At 38.9% G+C, this 17,078-nt stretch overlaps 2 protein-coding genes across 5 annotated transcripts; one reads left to right on the top strand and one right to left on the bottom strand.

The window, feature by feature from the left end:
* The first annotated feature begins 247 nt into the window (after positions 1 to 247).
* On the top strand, positions 248 to 4,634 carry LOC134019152 (uncharacterized). Its single transcript, XM_062459739.1, has 9 exons — positions 248 to 574; positions 1,070 to 1,166; positions 1,433 to 1,604; positions 2,237 to 2,382; positions 2,575 to 2,751; positions 2,885 to 3,001; positions 3,195 to 3,281; positions 3,380 to 3,527; positions 3,738 to 4,634. The coding sequence occupies exons 1-9, from the start codon at positions 561 to 563 to the stop codon at positions 3,758 to 3,760; spliced, it is 981 nt and encodes a 326-aa protein (XP_062315723.1). The 5' UTR covers positions 248 to 560; the 3' UTR covers positions 3,761 to 4,634.
* Positions 4,635 to 4,648: 14 nt separating this feature from the next.
* On the bottom strand, positions 4,649 to 16,587 carry nadka (NAD kinase a). Of its 4 annotated transcripts, none has more exons than XM_062459735.1 (12): positions 16,501 to 16,587; positions 15,492 to 15,667; positions 13,520 to 13,603; positions 9,950 to 10,079; positions 9,707 to 9,815; positions 9,532 to 9,617; positions 9,286 to 9,388; positions 8,816 to 8,958; positions 8,052 to 8,151; positions 7,414 to 7,571; positions 7,156 to 7,238; positions 4,649 to 6,780 (listed from the first exon to the last, which is right to left on the bottom strand). In XM_062459735.1, the coding sequence occupies exons 2-12, from the start codon at positions 15,653 to 15,655 to the stop codon at positions 6,633 to 6,635; spliced, it is 1,308 nt and encodes a 435-aa protein (XP_062315719.1). In that variant the 5' UTR covers positions 15,656 to 15,667; positions 16,501 to 16,587; the 3' UTR covers positions 4,649 to 6,632. The 4 variants fall into 4 exon arrangements, with proteins under 4 accessions (XP_062315719.1, XP_062315718.1, XP_062315720.1 ...); XM_062459734.1 differs by lacking the exon at positions 16,501 to 16,587 and adding an exon at positions 16,124 to 16,468; XM_062459736.1 differs by lacking the exon at positions 16,501 to 16,587 and adding an exon at positions 16,124 to 16,468 and having other exon boundaries at positions 15,492 to 15,663.
* Between the last annotated feature and the right edge of the window lie 491 nt (positions 16,588 to 17,078).

Raw genomic sequence — 17,078 nt, 5'->3', positions numbered from 1 at the left:
TGGGGAGAAGTGATCTTGAAACTTAGACTGTTGTGTTTTTAATGCTTTTTTGGCATAAATGCGAATATTATTACCAAATATTCGCATCATAACGTGTGTTGTTAGGGTTAGGGTTAGAATAAATGCTCTGTATACTCTACTTCCTGCTTCAATGCAGCGTTTATAAACATGTTGTGTTCAAGAGTCGTAACGTTTAGAGGTTGAAGCATGTTACAACGATGGGTTATGTATTACCATCGCGGTCAACCTTAGAGCCACATCATGTATCCATCTATCAATTAAAACGTCTTTAAGGGCAGTTAATGTAGATTCAAAACATTGCTAAAAATGCTGAAATTTACCGCAGCATAAACATTTTGAATGCACCCCAAATTAGCATAAAATGACGTGACTGATACAAATGTGTTAGCGGAAATACTGCTTGATACAGTACGGTTTGAACTATTATAATGTTTACCAAAAAATTGGTGAAACTGACAACGTTGACATTTGCAGATTATAGTTGTCTTGTTAGAATGTAGCTTGACACTAATCATAAAGAGCATTGCTGTGTGGCAGAAATGGACGAGATAAGGTCAGTAACAAACATCTAACCTCAGCAGGCCTATCTATTTATCGTTTATAAATTTATAGGTGTTTTGATAAGCCAAAAGCCAGAGGAAAGGTTAAACGCCCGATCAGAGCAGCAATGTAGCCTATGCCTTCTGACTGGCCACACTGCTTTGATCCAGTCTATAGCTGTCTGTAGCTATAGCTACTAAGAGTCGACGGCTAACAAAAAAATACAACAATGAGAACATGATGGTCAGTGTCAACTGACCTTATTCAGTGTGAAAAGGCAGTGATCTACATGAAGTCAGCTCGGTATGGTGTTCGATAAATGTAGTTGTCATGTTATTACAGACCGAGGTTAGCCTTTCAGTTTCTCTCAGTATAGGCTATTATGATTTGGCCAGACATCAACGAATTATAGTAAATCTTCTACGACATGCAGTAGTTGCACCTACTTAACTTTAACCCCCGTCATAAAATATATATAAAATCAACTTATATTTTTAACACATTCCAGTCCACTGTTGGACAACCAGGTGCGAGAAGGAGCCGATCTCCCGTCCCCAAATCTGAGGCCACGGCGGAGGGAACTAATACCAACACCATGTGGACCAGTAAGTTATTATCAACAATTGGCTTTAAAGACAACTACATCCAAACCAACACCCCAACAAAACCAAAAAGGCAATTATGCAGATTTGTGGCTCACTCTTTTAAACTTGAAGATGAAGCCACACTAGTGTCAAATAACTGAAATGTAAATTTACATTTCAGTTATTTATAAATCATTTTCGTTAATTTATCACTATCTGTCGGCAACTGTCATGTTGGATTGCTTACATCCTGGCCATTTATGCTTTGTGCTTTGTCTTTCCCACAGATAAAGCCTTGGTCAGAGCTATCATGCTTGGTGAAGCTCTACTTCTGCTTCACTATTGTATCACTTCTGGCACTGTTTACGCTCACTCTTAGCAGTATCTACCAACAAAGCATGTCAACCTACAGCTATGAGGACGACTTCACTGTATCCATCATCCAGCTGGTTGGAATCTGTAAGTGATGTGACTTAGATGACTGGCGATGGCATCAGATTGCTAACTTATGACAAGCAACTGCACACAACCTCCTTTCTCTCATCTGAAAGCGGAAGTATCCTGAAGTAAGCATGTGGTAACCACTCTGTGCAATCCCAGAAAAGATTGAAAAAAGTTGAAAGAAGCCTTGCACTTCTATTGCAACTCATGGGATTTACCAGAAATGCAATCCTATTCGGATCGTAGCATAGCAGTTATGCCCCTGTTTTAGACACAAGTGCTGCATCTACTGCACCTTGCTGAAGTCTTCACATTCTTTTCTGCATTCATTCATAATTAAAACCATATCACATTCATCTACAAATAATAACCCATACTGAAAGTAAAAAATGGCTATAAAAGAGGAATTGTTTGAGAGGGTGTGAATACTTGGCAAGGCATTGTATTTACTTAGTTTTATGTAAATGCATGCATCCCCCCATTCTACATTACACTAAGTATACTGTATTTACATGGATACTGTTTTGCATGCTGCTAGTAATATACAATGTAATGTTTCCCGTTTTTCTTTGCTTCATAAGTGACAGTGTAGTGTCTTCTCCTAGTGTTCTGTACTCAACTAAACTGAGATATTTGTTTTGTTTCACCAGTGTTCTGCATATACTACATCACCCGGGGTATACTACAGGAGAACAGACAGGAGCTGATAGTCTTTGTTCTCAGTGTGGTGGTTGTCATGGTGCGCTCTGTGGTCAACTTTACTGTACTTCCTGTGAAGGACAGACATGAGTTGCTGGTATGCTGCCCTCTGTTGGCTCTACGTTCTCCACTGTTCTGTTCTATTGGTATCTAGAGTCAACATATGTGCCAGACATGAAAATATGGCAATTTAATTCAATTGAAACATCCACAGCACAAATCAAATGGAAGTTGGAATTTTGATCAACCTTCCATATAGACATTCTTAATTCTGTGTTTTATGTTCCAGGTTCGGTTTGTATGCATCCAGGGTGTGGGTGTGTTCCATGTTTTCTGCACAGTCCTGCTCATCAATAGACCCAACATGATGGCTTTCAGAGTGGGTGGGGCATTGGAGAGTCTCCAAGAGCAGTACTTTCTGCTCAACTTATGCTTCTCCATGGTAACCTTTGATCTACAGGCACAGGTAGGACATAAGATAAATTGACGTGCATCTAATGAAACATATGGTTGGTTGGACTTACTGGTCTTGTTGGGATTGTTATGGTGCTGTACATGTTTACTCACTGTAGATTATGTCTTATCCTGGTATTTGTCAGCTATGCCTCTGTATCCTGATCATGACGTCAGGAACATCCATGTCCCTCACCAACAACATAATCCTTGGCTTTGGGGTTGCATGGGCTTGCCTAACAGCTATGGTTGGTGGTATTGCAGTAAGTGATCGCACCCTTTACAGTTAAACCAGTTTGTTTTCCATCTGTCAGCTGCCCCTTTGTTTTAACTGTAGATGCAGGTGCATGATTTATAAGTTATGAACAATGCGCGAATGGTCGAAAGATAAAGTTAAACACGTTTTGCCACGCTGGTTTGTTGGAAGAACTGGTTGGTCTATTTACTCTGTTTTAGGTTTTAAAAGAAGCCAAGTCATTGGTTTGTGTCTTCTTACTATTGAATTTACCTGAGTTGGCCTACTTCATCTATCTTATGTACAAGGTGAGTTGGTGGAAAAACTGTGGCTTAAGTCTCAAAATAGTTCATCTGTGGTGCCAGCGTATTTAAAAGGTTCACTTTTATATGAACTCTGTTTTCAGATCAGTCTGAATTGGGGCCAGGATAAGACGTACACTCTAGAGGCAGCTGCTATCACAGGAGCCCTGATCTCAGTCCTGATCAAAGGAGTACTGTCATGGGGCGTCGTCCGATTGGTGCGCAGCTTTGGGCAGGGCCTGAGGGAGAGAAGTAAGTACTGCCTGTGTCCTTTTTCACTTGTATGTATTGTTTAATCACTGGTTGTTGAAGTGTGAGGGGAAAGACAAACCAAGCTCCTACCAGACAAAACATGAAACTCAAAACAGCTTTGTGGTCGATGAATTTTCATAGACTTCAAGTTTAGACCATTTGTGTTGACCAGGACAATGAAGGTTATTATTTATCAACTTCTCTCTGCAGTGTTCGTGTCGGACGGGAGGTAAGTAGTGAAGTGCATTAGTACTTGTGGAAGGATGCAACAAACTGAAGATGAACTACTGTTTTTACAAGACTTTTTTTGGACTGAACTGAACTTCATAATGTTAAGAATGGAATCAAGTAATGTTTTCATAGTTAACACTATTCATTGTGATTCAGATATCCCTCTGCTACTGGATGTGAGATGCTTTCAGCCCAGTTAGGTTTTGCATCTTGAGAAGACTGTAGGCCCAACTTTTCCATTCAAATGACAAGTTCATCAAGTTCGAGTTCATAATTATATTGTAACTAAATTGTAGGATTTCAGTTGAATTTACTGTAACAATGATTTATGTTTCTGATGATACTTTTAACCTATTAGTTAAAAACCAAAGATAATATATTTTGGTTGGTATAATTATACTATCCATTTGAAATTGATGGCATCAGAAATATTGGAATTATATTGCTAACTTTTATTTGCACATTGGAGATTTGTTTACTTACTGATATATGGGGATTTTTATTGGTTTATATCCATTTTATACATAATATCTATTTATTACCTATTTTCTACTAGCTTACAGATTTTAGACTTCACATTGCAGAAGATGTCTTGACATGATTTTAGCCCGTATCAAATTACCAGTTGTTCATTTAAAATATATTGATAATAGGGAATATTGCTTTGATTGACAACCTATTCTTTTTTATTTCAATTAAAGAAATGACTAACACAAGTGTCACTAACTATATTTCTGTAAAGTCTAAGCACCATTACATTTAAGGAACTTGGCAAACTACAGTTAATACATTTTTTGACTACCCTCACAAACACAGCCTAAAATTGATTGCAATTCTACGAAGGAATTGACAACAGACTAACAACAAAGTTAGTTATGTTCTTTGTTTATTATTAAAGTGCTCTGGAAAAATAGCAGAATTCATTTCAGAAACAATTTACAATATTACCATAAAAATTATAGGCCCTCAAAACTGAAATGACAAAGTTATTAAATGAAAATCTACCACACCCTGGGTTAATTTACAATCTGTTATTTCAGTGTCACAACAAACTCCTCCTTTATCTTTAGGCAGGTTTATAAGGCAAACTCCATGACTGCTACAAGTCTGGAGGACAGGGTGAGATACACTTCCTGTTTGAGAAGGGAAGTATATCACATATAAAGACAAATGCTTTGAAACAGTCATAAAATGACAAATTATGGTAGCTATGCCTTAAGTACAAAGAATGTTAGCTAACAGTAGCAAGCAGAAAGATTCAGCAATAAATTCCATTGTAAGAGGATTTCTTTTTCAAGCTTGAGAAAATGTAAAACTTTGTAAAAACTCATTTTGAAGACCGTAATATACATATCATACAATAAGTATCAAATAGGCTTTTATATCATCAATGATATTATAAACTGGTAAATAAACATATAGGCTATATATTAATACATTTTCATTAAGCACTATACGTATTAGAATGAATGAATGGAATGGATGATTTCAAAACGGAATGAAGGATTTCAAAAGTGAATTAGCTGGTCCTCTGATGAGTGCGGTATGCTAGTATTCACAAATGTTGTTTTAGAAACATCACTTGCCTGTTTTTTGACAATTCATAGTTAACCAAGTCTAGGTGATCATCTAATTTTAAAATATTAAAAACTTCCTGCTGATTTATATTGTAACCAAATTACAGTTTTGTTTTTCCTTGACAAAGAAAAACCAAGAGGGAAAACCTTACTACCACAGTCAGAAAGTAACAGATGGGGAGGTGATGTCAGCATGCACTGAACAAAAGCCCCACATTACATATCCTCATACTCCAATACCAATCTGACACCTAACTACAGGTGTGAGAAAATGTACATTCACCTTAACTTGACAATGGAAATGGTTAGGTCTTCACTGGATTTATCTGACTTGTATTATGCCCTCATCATGCACTGTGAAACTAAGATGTCGTTCAGCTATGGCTTTATAAGATAGGCAATGAAGACATATCATGTACCCTGGAATAAGTTATAGGTCTGACATTCTCCATTCTTGCAGTTTTTAACATCACATACTGGTTTGACAGGTTGCTGATGCAACGTTAAAACACAAGCCTCTCAATTGGCTTGCAAGCACTGCAGAGACTACAATGAGTTTTACTGAGGATACTGACATCACACACCTGCAGTAAGACATTGATGTGATTAAGAAAATACGTCAAGGTTAAAATATTAGGTTTCCATACAATAATTAGGTGTTTAAGGCACAATATTTACACTTAGCTCCTTATTGCTGAGTTGTTGCCATTATCCCTGAAGTACTCATGCCTCACATTGTTATGAGAGTTTATGGACAAAAATATAAATTGCAAAAAAATAAAATAAACATGAATTGAACTCCTTTAAGAATGTTTGTTTTCATGAACGTGGCGATGATTATAGCAATGGTAAGCCACGGCTGTAAATATATAACATGTTAAGCAAAGTTTTGGAACCCCCACAGCTTTAATAGTTCAAGGGGAACAGAGGTTTTTATCTACTAACCATTGAGGTCCAAATACTAGATGCAAAGTTTTTATAGACCACGATCAACAGTAATCATTTCTGTCAAGAGTTCATCTCATGGTCTTCACCTTAGATCATCAACTATTAATATACTACTTATTTTTATCATTATTTGGGGTATTATCAAATATTGTGCCTTGACTCATCTGAGAAGCAGTTTGAGTTTGGGAGTTACTCAATAATCAAACAGCGTGACTTGATTAATTAAAGACAAAAAAATGCTTAACAGTTTTGTCTGATCGTGGATCAATAAGAGTGATCGAGTGACGATGTTGGACTGATAAAGTCAATATAGCAATATAGTTTGTAAATTGCATCAGTCGAGTCAGCCTCAGAACTCATCCTCTTCTGAGCTGAGGTAATTCTGCTTCTTCCTCACGTTCCAGTGTAGACATTGGGCCAGGCTCTCAAACCAGTCATTTACTGGGTCCCGAAAACAGATGGAAGGAACAGGGAAGCAGGACGTAGTGATGGTAATGCTGCAAGTGGGGAAGAAAAGAAAGAGGAAGAAAAGAATTGTCACACAGTTTGGTGCAAGTGGGGACATTTTTGGTTTCAAATGACAAAGAATGGTGAACAAAATGTGAGTCAACACTGTAAGCCACTCAGGTGACAATGTGTTCAACAACGAGGAAGATCATTTTTCATAGTTGCACCGCACCTCCACCCACTAAATGTGTCATTATGTGTTCAAGTCCATTTTAAAAAGTCAGTTAGAGTCCATAAGGTATTCAGGAAACTCCTTGAAAGGTCAACTCTCTTCTACCATGCTTATCAGTTTCAGTTTTTCGACAAGTTCATGTGACTATGTGTCATTTTATCTGAGTGGGGAGATCCATGATCTGTGGGTTCACCTGTCTCCATGGCAGATCTCTTGTCTTTTTCGTCCATCAAAGGACACCCAGGCTGTGTTTCTAGCATCTCTGGACAGCATGATCTAAGAGTGAGAAACACGGAATAAGATTAAGTCTGGTGTCTGCATTGGGGATGACACTGTCTCATTTATAAACAAACACATTTTATAGAACTGTAAAAGAGATGTGTTTGTAGAAACTCTACTTGGGTTTATGATCATGTGTGTGTACAGTATAGATAGAGGGGCATGCTGTCACCTTGAGCTCCACTCCTGCTGGTACCACTATCGGTCTGAAAGAGAGAGAGTGAGGGCAGATAGGCGTGATCATGATGGCAGGAACGTTTGGATGGATCATGGAGGCTCCAGCCGCCACAGCATACGCCGTGCTACCCGTGGGAGTGGACACTATCACACCTAAAGAAAACACAAACACCATCACTAGTTTAGGCATAAGCTGTGGTTAATCAATATCCCTGTTAATACACAACCACCAATTCACTGCTGTAATCTCTGAACCAATGCCAGAATCAAAGATTGGGTTTTCTATAAAGCGAGCTAGAGCAGAGGCTGAACTTTGTCCTACTATAGCAGCAAATCTTCTAGTCAACTATGCATGTGTGACGTACCACTGACGCACAGAGCAACAGTACTGTTAGCATTCTAGCACTGACACCACTTTATGGGTTTTACTTTCTAGGTCAATAACTAGAAAGTAAGCTGATCTGTGGCAAAATGTTGCTTGTTCAAATGGGTGTAAGAATTTACATCAGGGTTACAATGCAATATCGGGACAAACTGGAATCTGTATTGGGGTCAGGCCCAAATCTATTGTGTATGAAAAGAAGAAAGTCTTTCTGAAAGTCTGGACAGGAGGTTTGTATGACAGTGATTTACCATCTCCTTGTACTGTGGTGATGAGGTGTCCGTCCAGGAAAAGGTCAACGTTGGAGAGGTAGGAGGATGGTCCCCTGTCCACCACCACTTCATTTAGAACCTGTCAGAGGGAGACACAGAGAGCAGAGTAACTCCACTGGCCGGGTGCTGTCGAGTCTGTAGCGGGGAAATATATATACAGTATGTTTTTTTTGTTTTTTTGATTATATGATGTTTGGGATCAGAAGCATATTTCATTATTTTGAAGGAATGTTTTCTTGGTGCTTGTCTATCTCCACACCAATCGTGACACATGCAGTACCTCCCTGCACGCTGCCTGTGATGACTCGGCAGAATGTGTTGAACTCAGACCCAAGTCAAACACACACGCCCTGGTATTTGTTTGAGTATCTTGAACACACTGATGCCATGATCTACAGGGTACTGCATAGGGCCACCAAAATCTAAAAGAAAGCAACTTTGCCCCCATAAAACGAGGGACAATTCTAACGTTCCTTCCCCACATACCACACAAGTCTCACCTTTTGGTGAAACTTGGTGTTTTCATCACAGCAAAGGAGTCATTAGCTTTGGTTAACTCCTAAACGCTAAAACATTGGGTTCACTGATTCTGCAACAATGGGTTCACCGCAGAGTGAAGACAGAGGCTGTTAAACATATGTGCCAAGTCACCATGACAGGAACAAACTTGAGTTCACAGCCATTTGTAAACCTCAGCCCCGACGTAGAGTAGTCCTACTGAAAAATCCAGCTACATTAGGCACCTGATACTGCATGGCTTTGCGGCTGCCTTCGTTGTCTCCGTTGGTCATGATGAGGCCCTTCTCCTCCTCCCTGGCCTTCTTCTCTCTGCTCTCCTTCGTCACCCTCACTCTCAGACGACTGCGCAGGATGATGGCAGCGTTACCTGCACACACAGGAAGGAGCAAGAACGGTCAAAACACTACTAGCCTAAGAAGGTCCAACAATGGGACGACCTGTGCCAGTTTAACAACCCGGTGGACTGATAACCCTGCGTGTCCACTACAGCGGAGCGGGCGTCGGCTTCCAATTCATTTTCAATGAAACCGGGCGTTGATGCTCCCACAATGCCCTACGTGAGCGTCAACGCCCGGTTTCATTGAAAATGGATTGGAAGCTGACGCGCCGCCCGCTCCGCTGTAGTGGACACGCAGCCTAAGAGGGCACTGTTCGTGGTGGAGAAACTGGGCATGGTCAATGTTGGTGAACATACCCTCGATGATTTGGGTGACCTGAGACTGGTAGGTGTCGAAGTTGAAAGGCGTGAGGAAGCCCAGAGAGCCCAGGTGAAAGGCCATAACTGGTGGAACACTCTCCTTGAAATACATAGTAGCATACAAAGTCAGCACACAGACAGCCAAGATAAGACGAATCTAAATCAACACTGCTGGGGAACTGAAATTCCGCTGTCTTGTTAATTTATGGGTGAAAAATACTGTTCAGTGAATGCATACTTTACCTGAAAAAGAGAAGATGCATAAAGTAAGGTTCCATCTCCACCGAGACAGATGATAAAGTCCACTCGATTGGAGATGTCATCGAGATCTGAAGCGTGGCCCCAAACAATTATTATTGTACAACATAAAAATCCATAAAGAATAAACCATTCAGACATTGAAGTATATGACTCAAACCTTCTCTAAAAGTGCAGAACTTCTTGATAATGGCCCCAAAGCTCTCATCGTCCGCGATGGCGGGGTCCTCCAGAACTTTGCTCTCCACGTAAACAATCATGCTTTTTAGCTAAAACAATAAACAAACAAATGTGGGTCAATGACAGTTTAAAGAATAAAATACCTTTCCATTGTTTTAGTTCAACCATTACTCTCCTCAGAGTGTGATGTTGGTGTTGTCTGCGATAGAGCACTTCCTCATACCTCAGTGAGAAACACACAGAGCTCTTTGAAAGGCTGCAACAGACTGGCATCACGGATCTTCTTGATGACAAGGACACTTTTGGGAGGCTTGTTCCACGTCAGTTTTTGACTGGCTGGGTCTTGTATGTGCCTGTGGAGATCAAATTATTATATATTATATAAAAAGCGTCTCAATTAAGGATGAATTACTTTAACCAAAGATCTATAATCTATAAGTAGATTTGCTTCTAAAGCAGTGGCTTTTGAATAACTATTGAAAGATTGTATTGTTTAAGCATACTGTAGTCATTGTTTAAGCTCTGTATAGTGTCCAGTATTTAAGAAATGTTCCAGGGGATGTCTGGTAGTTAGACAACAGTTAACGGGTGTTTGTTTTTGTCTGGTTGAATAACAGGCTGTCTGATGAAACCAGCCTGCTTATCACCTATCCAATTAGAGGCTGGAGCTTAGACAGGCGCTGCAGGCTCATTCTCCAGAACAGACTCCAGTGCTTCTGAATTAACTTAACCCACTACTGTACAGTATCAAAGACAGAACAAGTCAGGTCAGGATCCCTGTCTTGGTAGAATAAATCAATACATGACCAAAGAGCTGAAAGGATTTAGGAAATAAAAGTAAATGCACCAGCTATTCAATTGGTCTTATCCCAGCAGAATGATGTGAATCAGACCTTTATGACTTCCAGGAAGTAGACCTAGAATTCTGAGAAGGAAATTACTACACTTCTAATCAAGTATTACATAACATCAACCACAATAGTTTTGATCTGGCTTCATCTGTCCTTTGTTGACTGCCTTTATTTGTAAAGCAAAACACTTAGTTGAGATGAACAAAACTACTGTGTTTCCCACCACCTAGTCTCCCTTGGAGAGTTGTATAATCTCATACTCTGTAATAGGCCAGTCCTTAACAAAGTGGATCCAGGATGTATTAAGGTCAGAATCATCTAAAGGGTTTGTATATGTAATGGTGCACACTGACATAATACAAACTAGGCCTGTATTAAGTAACAATCCATCAATTAAGGGTAATACATAGCTTGGGTATTCTGATCCAGTATAAAAGTTATTAATCTGTCTATATAAAATGTATAATGTGGATATTTGCTGACAGCATACCATGAAAGGTCTTGATAAGATGGTTGCCCACTTTTCTCAGTCTATGTTAAGTAATACTTAAATGTTACGATACAGTGTTTCATGCTTCCTAACAAGTGTGTCCAATGAAGGGAAACAACTGAGCGCTCTGTGTTTGTGAGACAGAGCTGGTGAAACGGATGCTCAGGGGACCAAAGCTCATATTGAACCGTGACAGACCGGGGACATGCACTCATATGACTTAGGGAAGTCAGAAAGACCCTTCGTTACTCAACAGAGTACTACTGGAAAGTTGCTAAATGGTGCATTCCTTTGATGAGAAACATCCTTAAAAGTGAGGGTTGGTTAATTTAAGTTCCTTGGACACTGATAGTCCGTTTGTGTTTGTGCTTCTAGTATGAGGTAATGCCAAATTTGGATAAGAATTGAAAACACTGCACTGCCGAATAGAATTATAAGAACAATTTTAAAGGTTACTGGAAACATGTCACAATTTTTCATGTTATTGTTTTTCTTTTCTTTTTTACTGAAGACATAAAGGATAGCTTTCAGAAAAATCACCCGTCTGGCATCCTCCTTTTTAACACACAGGTAACAATTGAATACCACAGTTAATACTACACAACTTGACATTGTTGTTGTTCATGTTCTTTTTGCTGAGAAAATCTTTCAAGTTTAAGACAAGCTTGACAACATTCTCACCCTTTCCATACTCTGTCGTTGCTGTTCTCTGGACCATGCAAATACTGGTTGAACTTCATGGCTGTCTGCATGTGATGTTGCGTCCTGAAGCTGGGTTTAATGAAGAGGGCTTTGTCCAGTTCTACCTACCCTTCAGTCTAATCTATCCAGTTATCTACAACCACACATCTTATTCTGATCTCAGTCTCTAGGAAAATAAAATCATTCTATAAGTAGAGAAAAAAGAAAAAAGTTTCTGTGGTCAATTCAATTCTTCTATTGAGTAGATCCTGTGTGCAGCCTTCAACTGATCTCCTTCATCAAAACCATTCAGCATGCCACAGCAGTCATCAATTCTGCCCATGCGCTTGTGTCTATATTTGTCCACACAAGGTCTTAACGCTAAATCTCCTATGTGCATTCTGTCAGTGACCAAAACCTCTTCCTCTTCTTAAGACAGCCGTGGAAAGACAACATTGTATAAGACCAACCCACACTGCCCCAAGGGTAACACCCATTGGAGGAAGCAGTCTCTTACTGGTTAGGTGTGACGTAACACTAACAAAGAAGTCATACAAGTTTATTATCAACTTGTTCACCTGAAACTTCTTACAGTTAGGTCCATAAATATTTGGACATTGACACAATTTTCATCATTTTGGCTCTGTATACCACCACAATGAATTTGAAATGAAACAATCAAGATGTGCTTTAAGTGCAGACTTTCAGCTTTAATTTCAGGGTATTTACATCCAAATCAGGTGAACGGTGTAGGAATTACAACACATTTTATATGTGCCCCCCCCCCTTTTTAAGTTCAGTGATGGCCTGGCTTTCACATTTTAGAAAAAAAATGAAATTAAGCTACTTCTGTAAAGCATAGGAAACTATTGAGTTTGTACCTGGTTTGTTGTCCAACAGTGGCAAAATACCATTACAAGCCAATTGTAAATCAGACTGTTAAGTTGGTAGCATGCCAATTGTAAATAATGGTTAAAAATAATTCAGAAAATTTGAATTTGCTCTGTAAAGGTAATTTACATATGATGCTTCAATTTGGCTCTACTTGCACATCAAGCAACAGTATTAGAAACATGTCCACAACAACATAGAGAAGTTTAGCTTTCAAGGGTACAAGTGAATGCCTGGTAAAACAAAGCATAAAGCCTGATAAAAGCAAATAAATATATTTCCTCTAGGCTGTGCTATAAAATGTTGTGGTTTGATGATTCTTTCAATATCTTACTTGTTCATGTTATAAATCAGCAGCATAACCAAACTTGACAACTAAATATCCTGTTACTACTTCTTTAAAAGCCTGTTTTGTTACGTCTGTTGTACAGACGTAACAAAACAAACAAAAAAATCTACCTTTGCTATATATGGTCCAACAACTTTAAACTCGTGGATGCTAATCCATCTATTATTGTTGCCAAAAGCAGACATAATTACCAGGCAGTGACATTAGTGTATGAGTCAAGAGGGCAAGGTACTGAGGTGTACTATACTTCCCTATACTTTCTGATTATCTGCCAGCAGTAAGCATTCAGAACCAATGAATGTGTAAAGATAATGAAGGTGAAGACCGTTGAGACTGCTTTGAAATGTACAAGTTGCACAAGTGTCTAGTGTTTAATCCTGAGATATTAGAAACTTAACATTCACTAAAACCACATTGTACAAACTAAAGCTATTCATTTGATCTGATGATGTTACAGAACTAGAACTCACTTATTTCCAAACAATCAATAGTTTAACATAACTAAGTTTGAACTAAAAAAGTGAAACTTACATTACTGCGTGTGGATTCTGTAACATACATGCTTTCGGTCCAAATGTAGTCACCGGGCTTGGTCCATGGAGAGACTGATTTCGTCTAGAAAAGAAAGTTGCAAAATATATAGAAGAAAATCTTAATTAACAGTCCCCAAGAATTCCACACAGCACAAACATAATATGAAAAGTACAGAATGGGTCTTGGAAAATGTAGCAGTAAACTACAGTTTTTCTTATTGACTTTGTTGTGCCTTTAACTTAATTATCCAATTAACCTGTGTTTGACATCACAGAGGAAAACCTGATATGTTTTAAAGCATTTGTGAAAATGAGATTCAAAGAGAATAAAATGTATTAAATAATATGCATCTAAAATGTCATCATATATTATGGAGGGAAGCACTTTCCCAGTCAAATACTTTAAGGGAAAACAATACAAATTCATAGCTTTCTTCCAAGGCAAGTTCCTGCTGTATCTGGTTCATGCACATGGCCATGGAAAACAACTGTGTACTCATTATGGGTTCCAGACTGCATTTAACATTGGTAACTGCATAAAGGTTGTATGGTGATGGGCAAGCTACAATTGACATGGACAATATGGCCGCCCCTCCCCTCTCAATGAGACCCCCGTGTCCTGTAACGTAATTCTGTTTAACGAATCCTATTAGAAGCCCAGTTTTGTAAATTTGCCATTTGCTAATGGCTGTTTCTCAGACAACACATTCACTAGCTTAAAGACACAAGAGAGAGAACACTTCAAATTGTTTATCAATAAAATTGGGCAACTATAGTGAAGTAAAAAAAAAATATTACTAGGGGTGGAACAATATATCGCAAAACAAAATGTTTACAATATGTATCGTAGAGTTACGGCAATATTTTTACAATATGACGTCCGTTTGATCCTATTGGTTGAGCTACCAGCGCGTGACCTACTCTGCACCTGCGTCATGCGTGCATTCATTGCATTCACAGAAATCACTTGATCTGAGTTAACTAAATTGTATGTACAACAAAGAAAATTATTGAAAATATTTAATGTTTTGGAAATGAAGCTGTTAATTGAATTTCAATTTAATTTAAAATGTTGTTCAAAATATTGTGATACGTATTGTATCGTACACCCAGTATCGTGATACGTATTGTATCGTGTGCTGAGTGTATCGTTACACCCCTAGTTATTACTCATTCTTTCTTTTAAGATGTACAGTGATACTGACACATATACAGTGAGTAGAGCATATTTTCAGTTAGCAGATGGTACTGTTTGAATCGCGATTCCATCTGAAATACTGCCGGTGACAACGTTGTTACAATAGCTTGTTCCAAAGGGGGTTCCTAATGAATGAATGCAATATGAGTAGGCTAAAGGATTGAAAATATCACCAGAAGGGAAAAACTTAAGGTGACGTTTAAGTCATAGAGGTTATAACCTAACCTATAGGACCATTTTTACACTGGATAGCCCAATATCTTCGTTTGATCCAACTTTTCAACTGAGGCTGCTATCACTATTCCCTCTTGCAGGGGAAATGAGAAGACAACCGTTTCATTCTAGACTTCAATTTTAGTATTTTGAATTGTAAATGAGCAGCAACAAATGTATGCTTTTAAATCAATGCAATCTTCATAAATAATAAGTACACATTTTTTAATAAAATATACAGAAATATCACGTTGTAAAAATTACAGTTAATAAACGGATCCATCTGCAACCGAGGCAAGCAAGCACACCCTACTATTTCTCCAGAAATTGTACCCCCTCTAGTTCCTCATTCTTTCTTTTAGGATGTAGGCCTACAGTGATACTGACACACCTATACAGTGAGTATAGGTTAAGTAATGATTAATTAAAAAATCCATGTTCTCAGCAGAAGACTCTCAGCTCTAAATCAACAGTTTCAATTATGCAAACTTGACTGGTCAAAATACAGATCATTCCCTAATGCCAAATCAACATCTGATAAAGGTGTAACTAGTTATACCTGTATTCTGAGGCGCTAGTGGCTGCGGAGGTGCTCAGACTGCGGGTCTTCCTGGTACGGATGGCAAGACTGTGGTTGGGACCCCCACCGTCGCAGGTAGAACAGCAGTATGGGACAGCCTCCACTCCAACGTCCTCCACAGTTTCCATCTCCCCAGTTTCCATCTCCCCAACTGGCTATGAAGGAAACATAGTCAACAGAAGCCAAAATGGAGGCCACTGGTTAACCTGCAGGTGCATCTCCAATTCATAGCTAGCTAGCTAACGTTTACACCATAGTTAGTTACTGTTAGTTGCTGCTAGCTAGCTAACTACCCACGCGCTGCGGTACATATTGACGTTCTGCTCCTGTGAACATTGCTAGAGCTAGCTCTAAAGGATGTAGTGACTGATTCTGGTACATAATTTACGTAGATGGCAACCACAAATCGTTTTACCTGACACGCCAAATTAATTCAGATAGCTCCTCTAGCTTCATAGCGTGCCACCTCCTAATACTATACACTAGTTACATAATTAGTCGCTAGCTAGCGACTAGCACAGGCTCGCTAACTTACAGGCTACTTTGCTTCAAAATAACACTACCTAGCCTGTCTTGATTTAACTACATACTCTTCATCTGCTTTTATTTACCTTATACATAAGACTTCACAAAGCACCACGAAGAACTGGGAGGTAAAAACTTGATCAGAGCATATCCATCTGAATTGCTGGAGTACTGTATACTCCCTACTGTATCAGTCGTGTTTGCCAGTAACAGTGTGCCCCTCTAGAGCTGTCTGGCTAACAACGATTCCAGAAGTTTACCAAGAAAATAAAATGGTTCACTTGGCCCTCCACCAATAAAATAGGCGATGATGTTGAAAGACTCCAATGTAAAATGATATCCAAATATCGCAAGGGAATTGGAAACAATCATACATTTTATATTTTGTAAAATGTCAACCTGGATTCCGCCCAACGGAAACCTGACGTCACCTTGACGAGTGGAGTTTAGACCTTAGCATTACCTGAGGTTGTGCTAAGTGCTAACAGTATAGCGTCCCCCTGTTGTTGTAGTTAGCTACGCTACGGCACCGAGGTGAAGTTAGTTTCATATTCAACATTTGACATTTGAGGGTGGGGGGGGGCAGTAAACATTTCTGGTGGGTATCATGATTACGGAAAGGGATCGTATTGTTTTTTATATTACCATTATGTTACCATTTTTGAGTCTGGTTAACGATCCGAGTGTTAATCAAATCATGCCAGACGTTATAAACATTCGGAGTTTAGCCCAAATCTATGACGTATCCTGGGTTTGATGTGATGCTGGATATGGACCTTCACACTTCACATGGCGCTGGGGGCCCCAGATTTCAGATTAGTTTGGATTTCATGCTATTTGAGATTAGCGATTTATTTGAATTTTGTTAAACTTTATTGAGTAGGCCAAACTTTATTAGAATAATCTGGTGTATATTTGAGATTTTTCAGTACAATTCTGAAAAAAATAAGATTAGCGTGGATTTCATGGTATTTTCATAGATTAGCGATTTTCTATCATTTTGTTTGAAACGTAATTTAAAAAGTCTCTGGAAGTCTACCA

Source organism: Osmerus eperlanus, chromosome 4 (assembly GCF_963692335.1).
Source record: "Osmerus eperlanus chromosome 4, fOsmEpe2.1, whole genome shotgun sequence".
Taxonomy (NCBI): domain Eukaryota; kingdom Metazoa; phylum Chordata; class Actinopteri; order Osmeriformes; family Osmeridae; genus Osmerus; species Osmerus eperlanus.
This window is presented reverse-complemented; position numbering and strand designations above follow the sequence as displayed.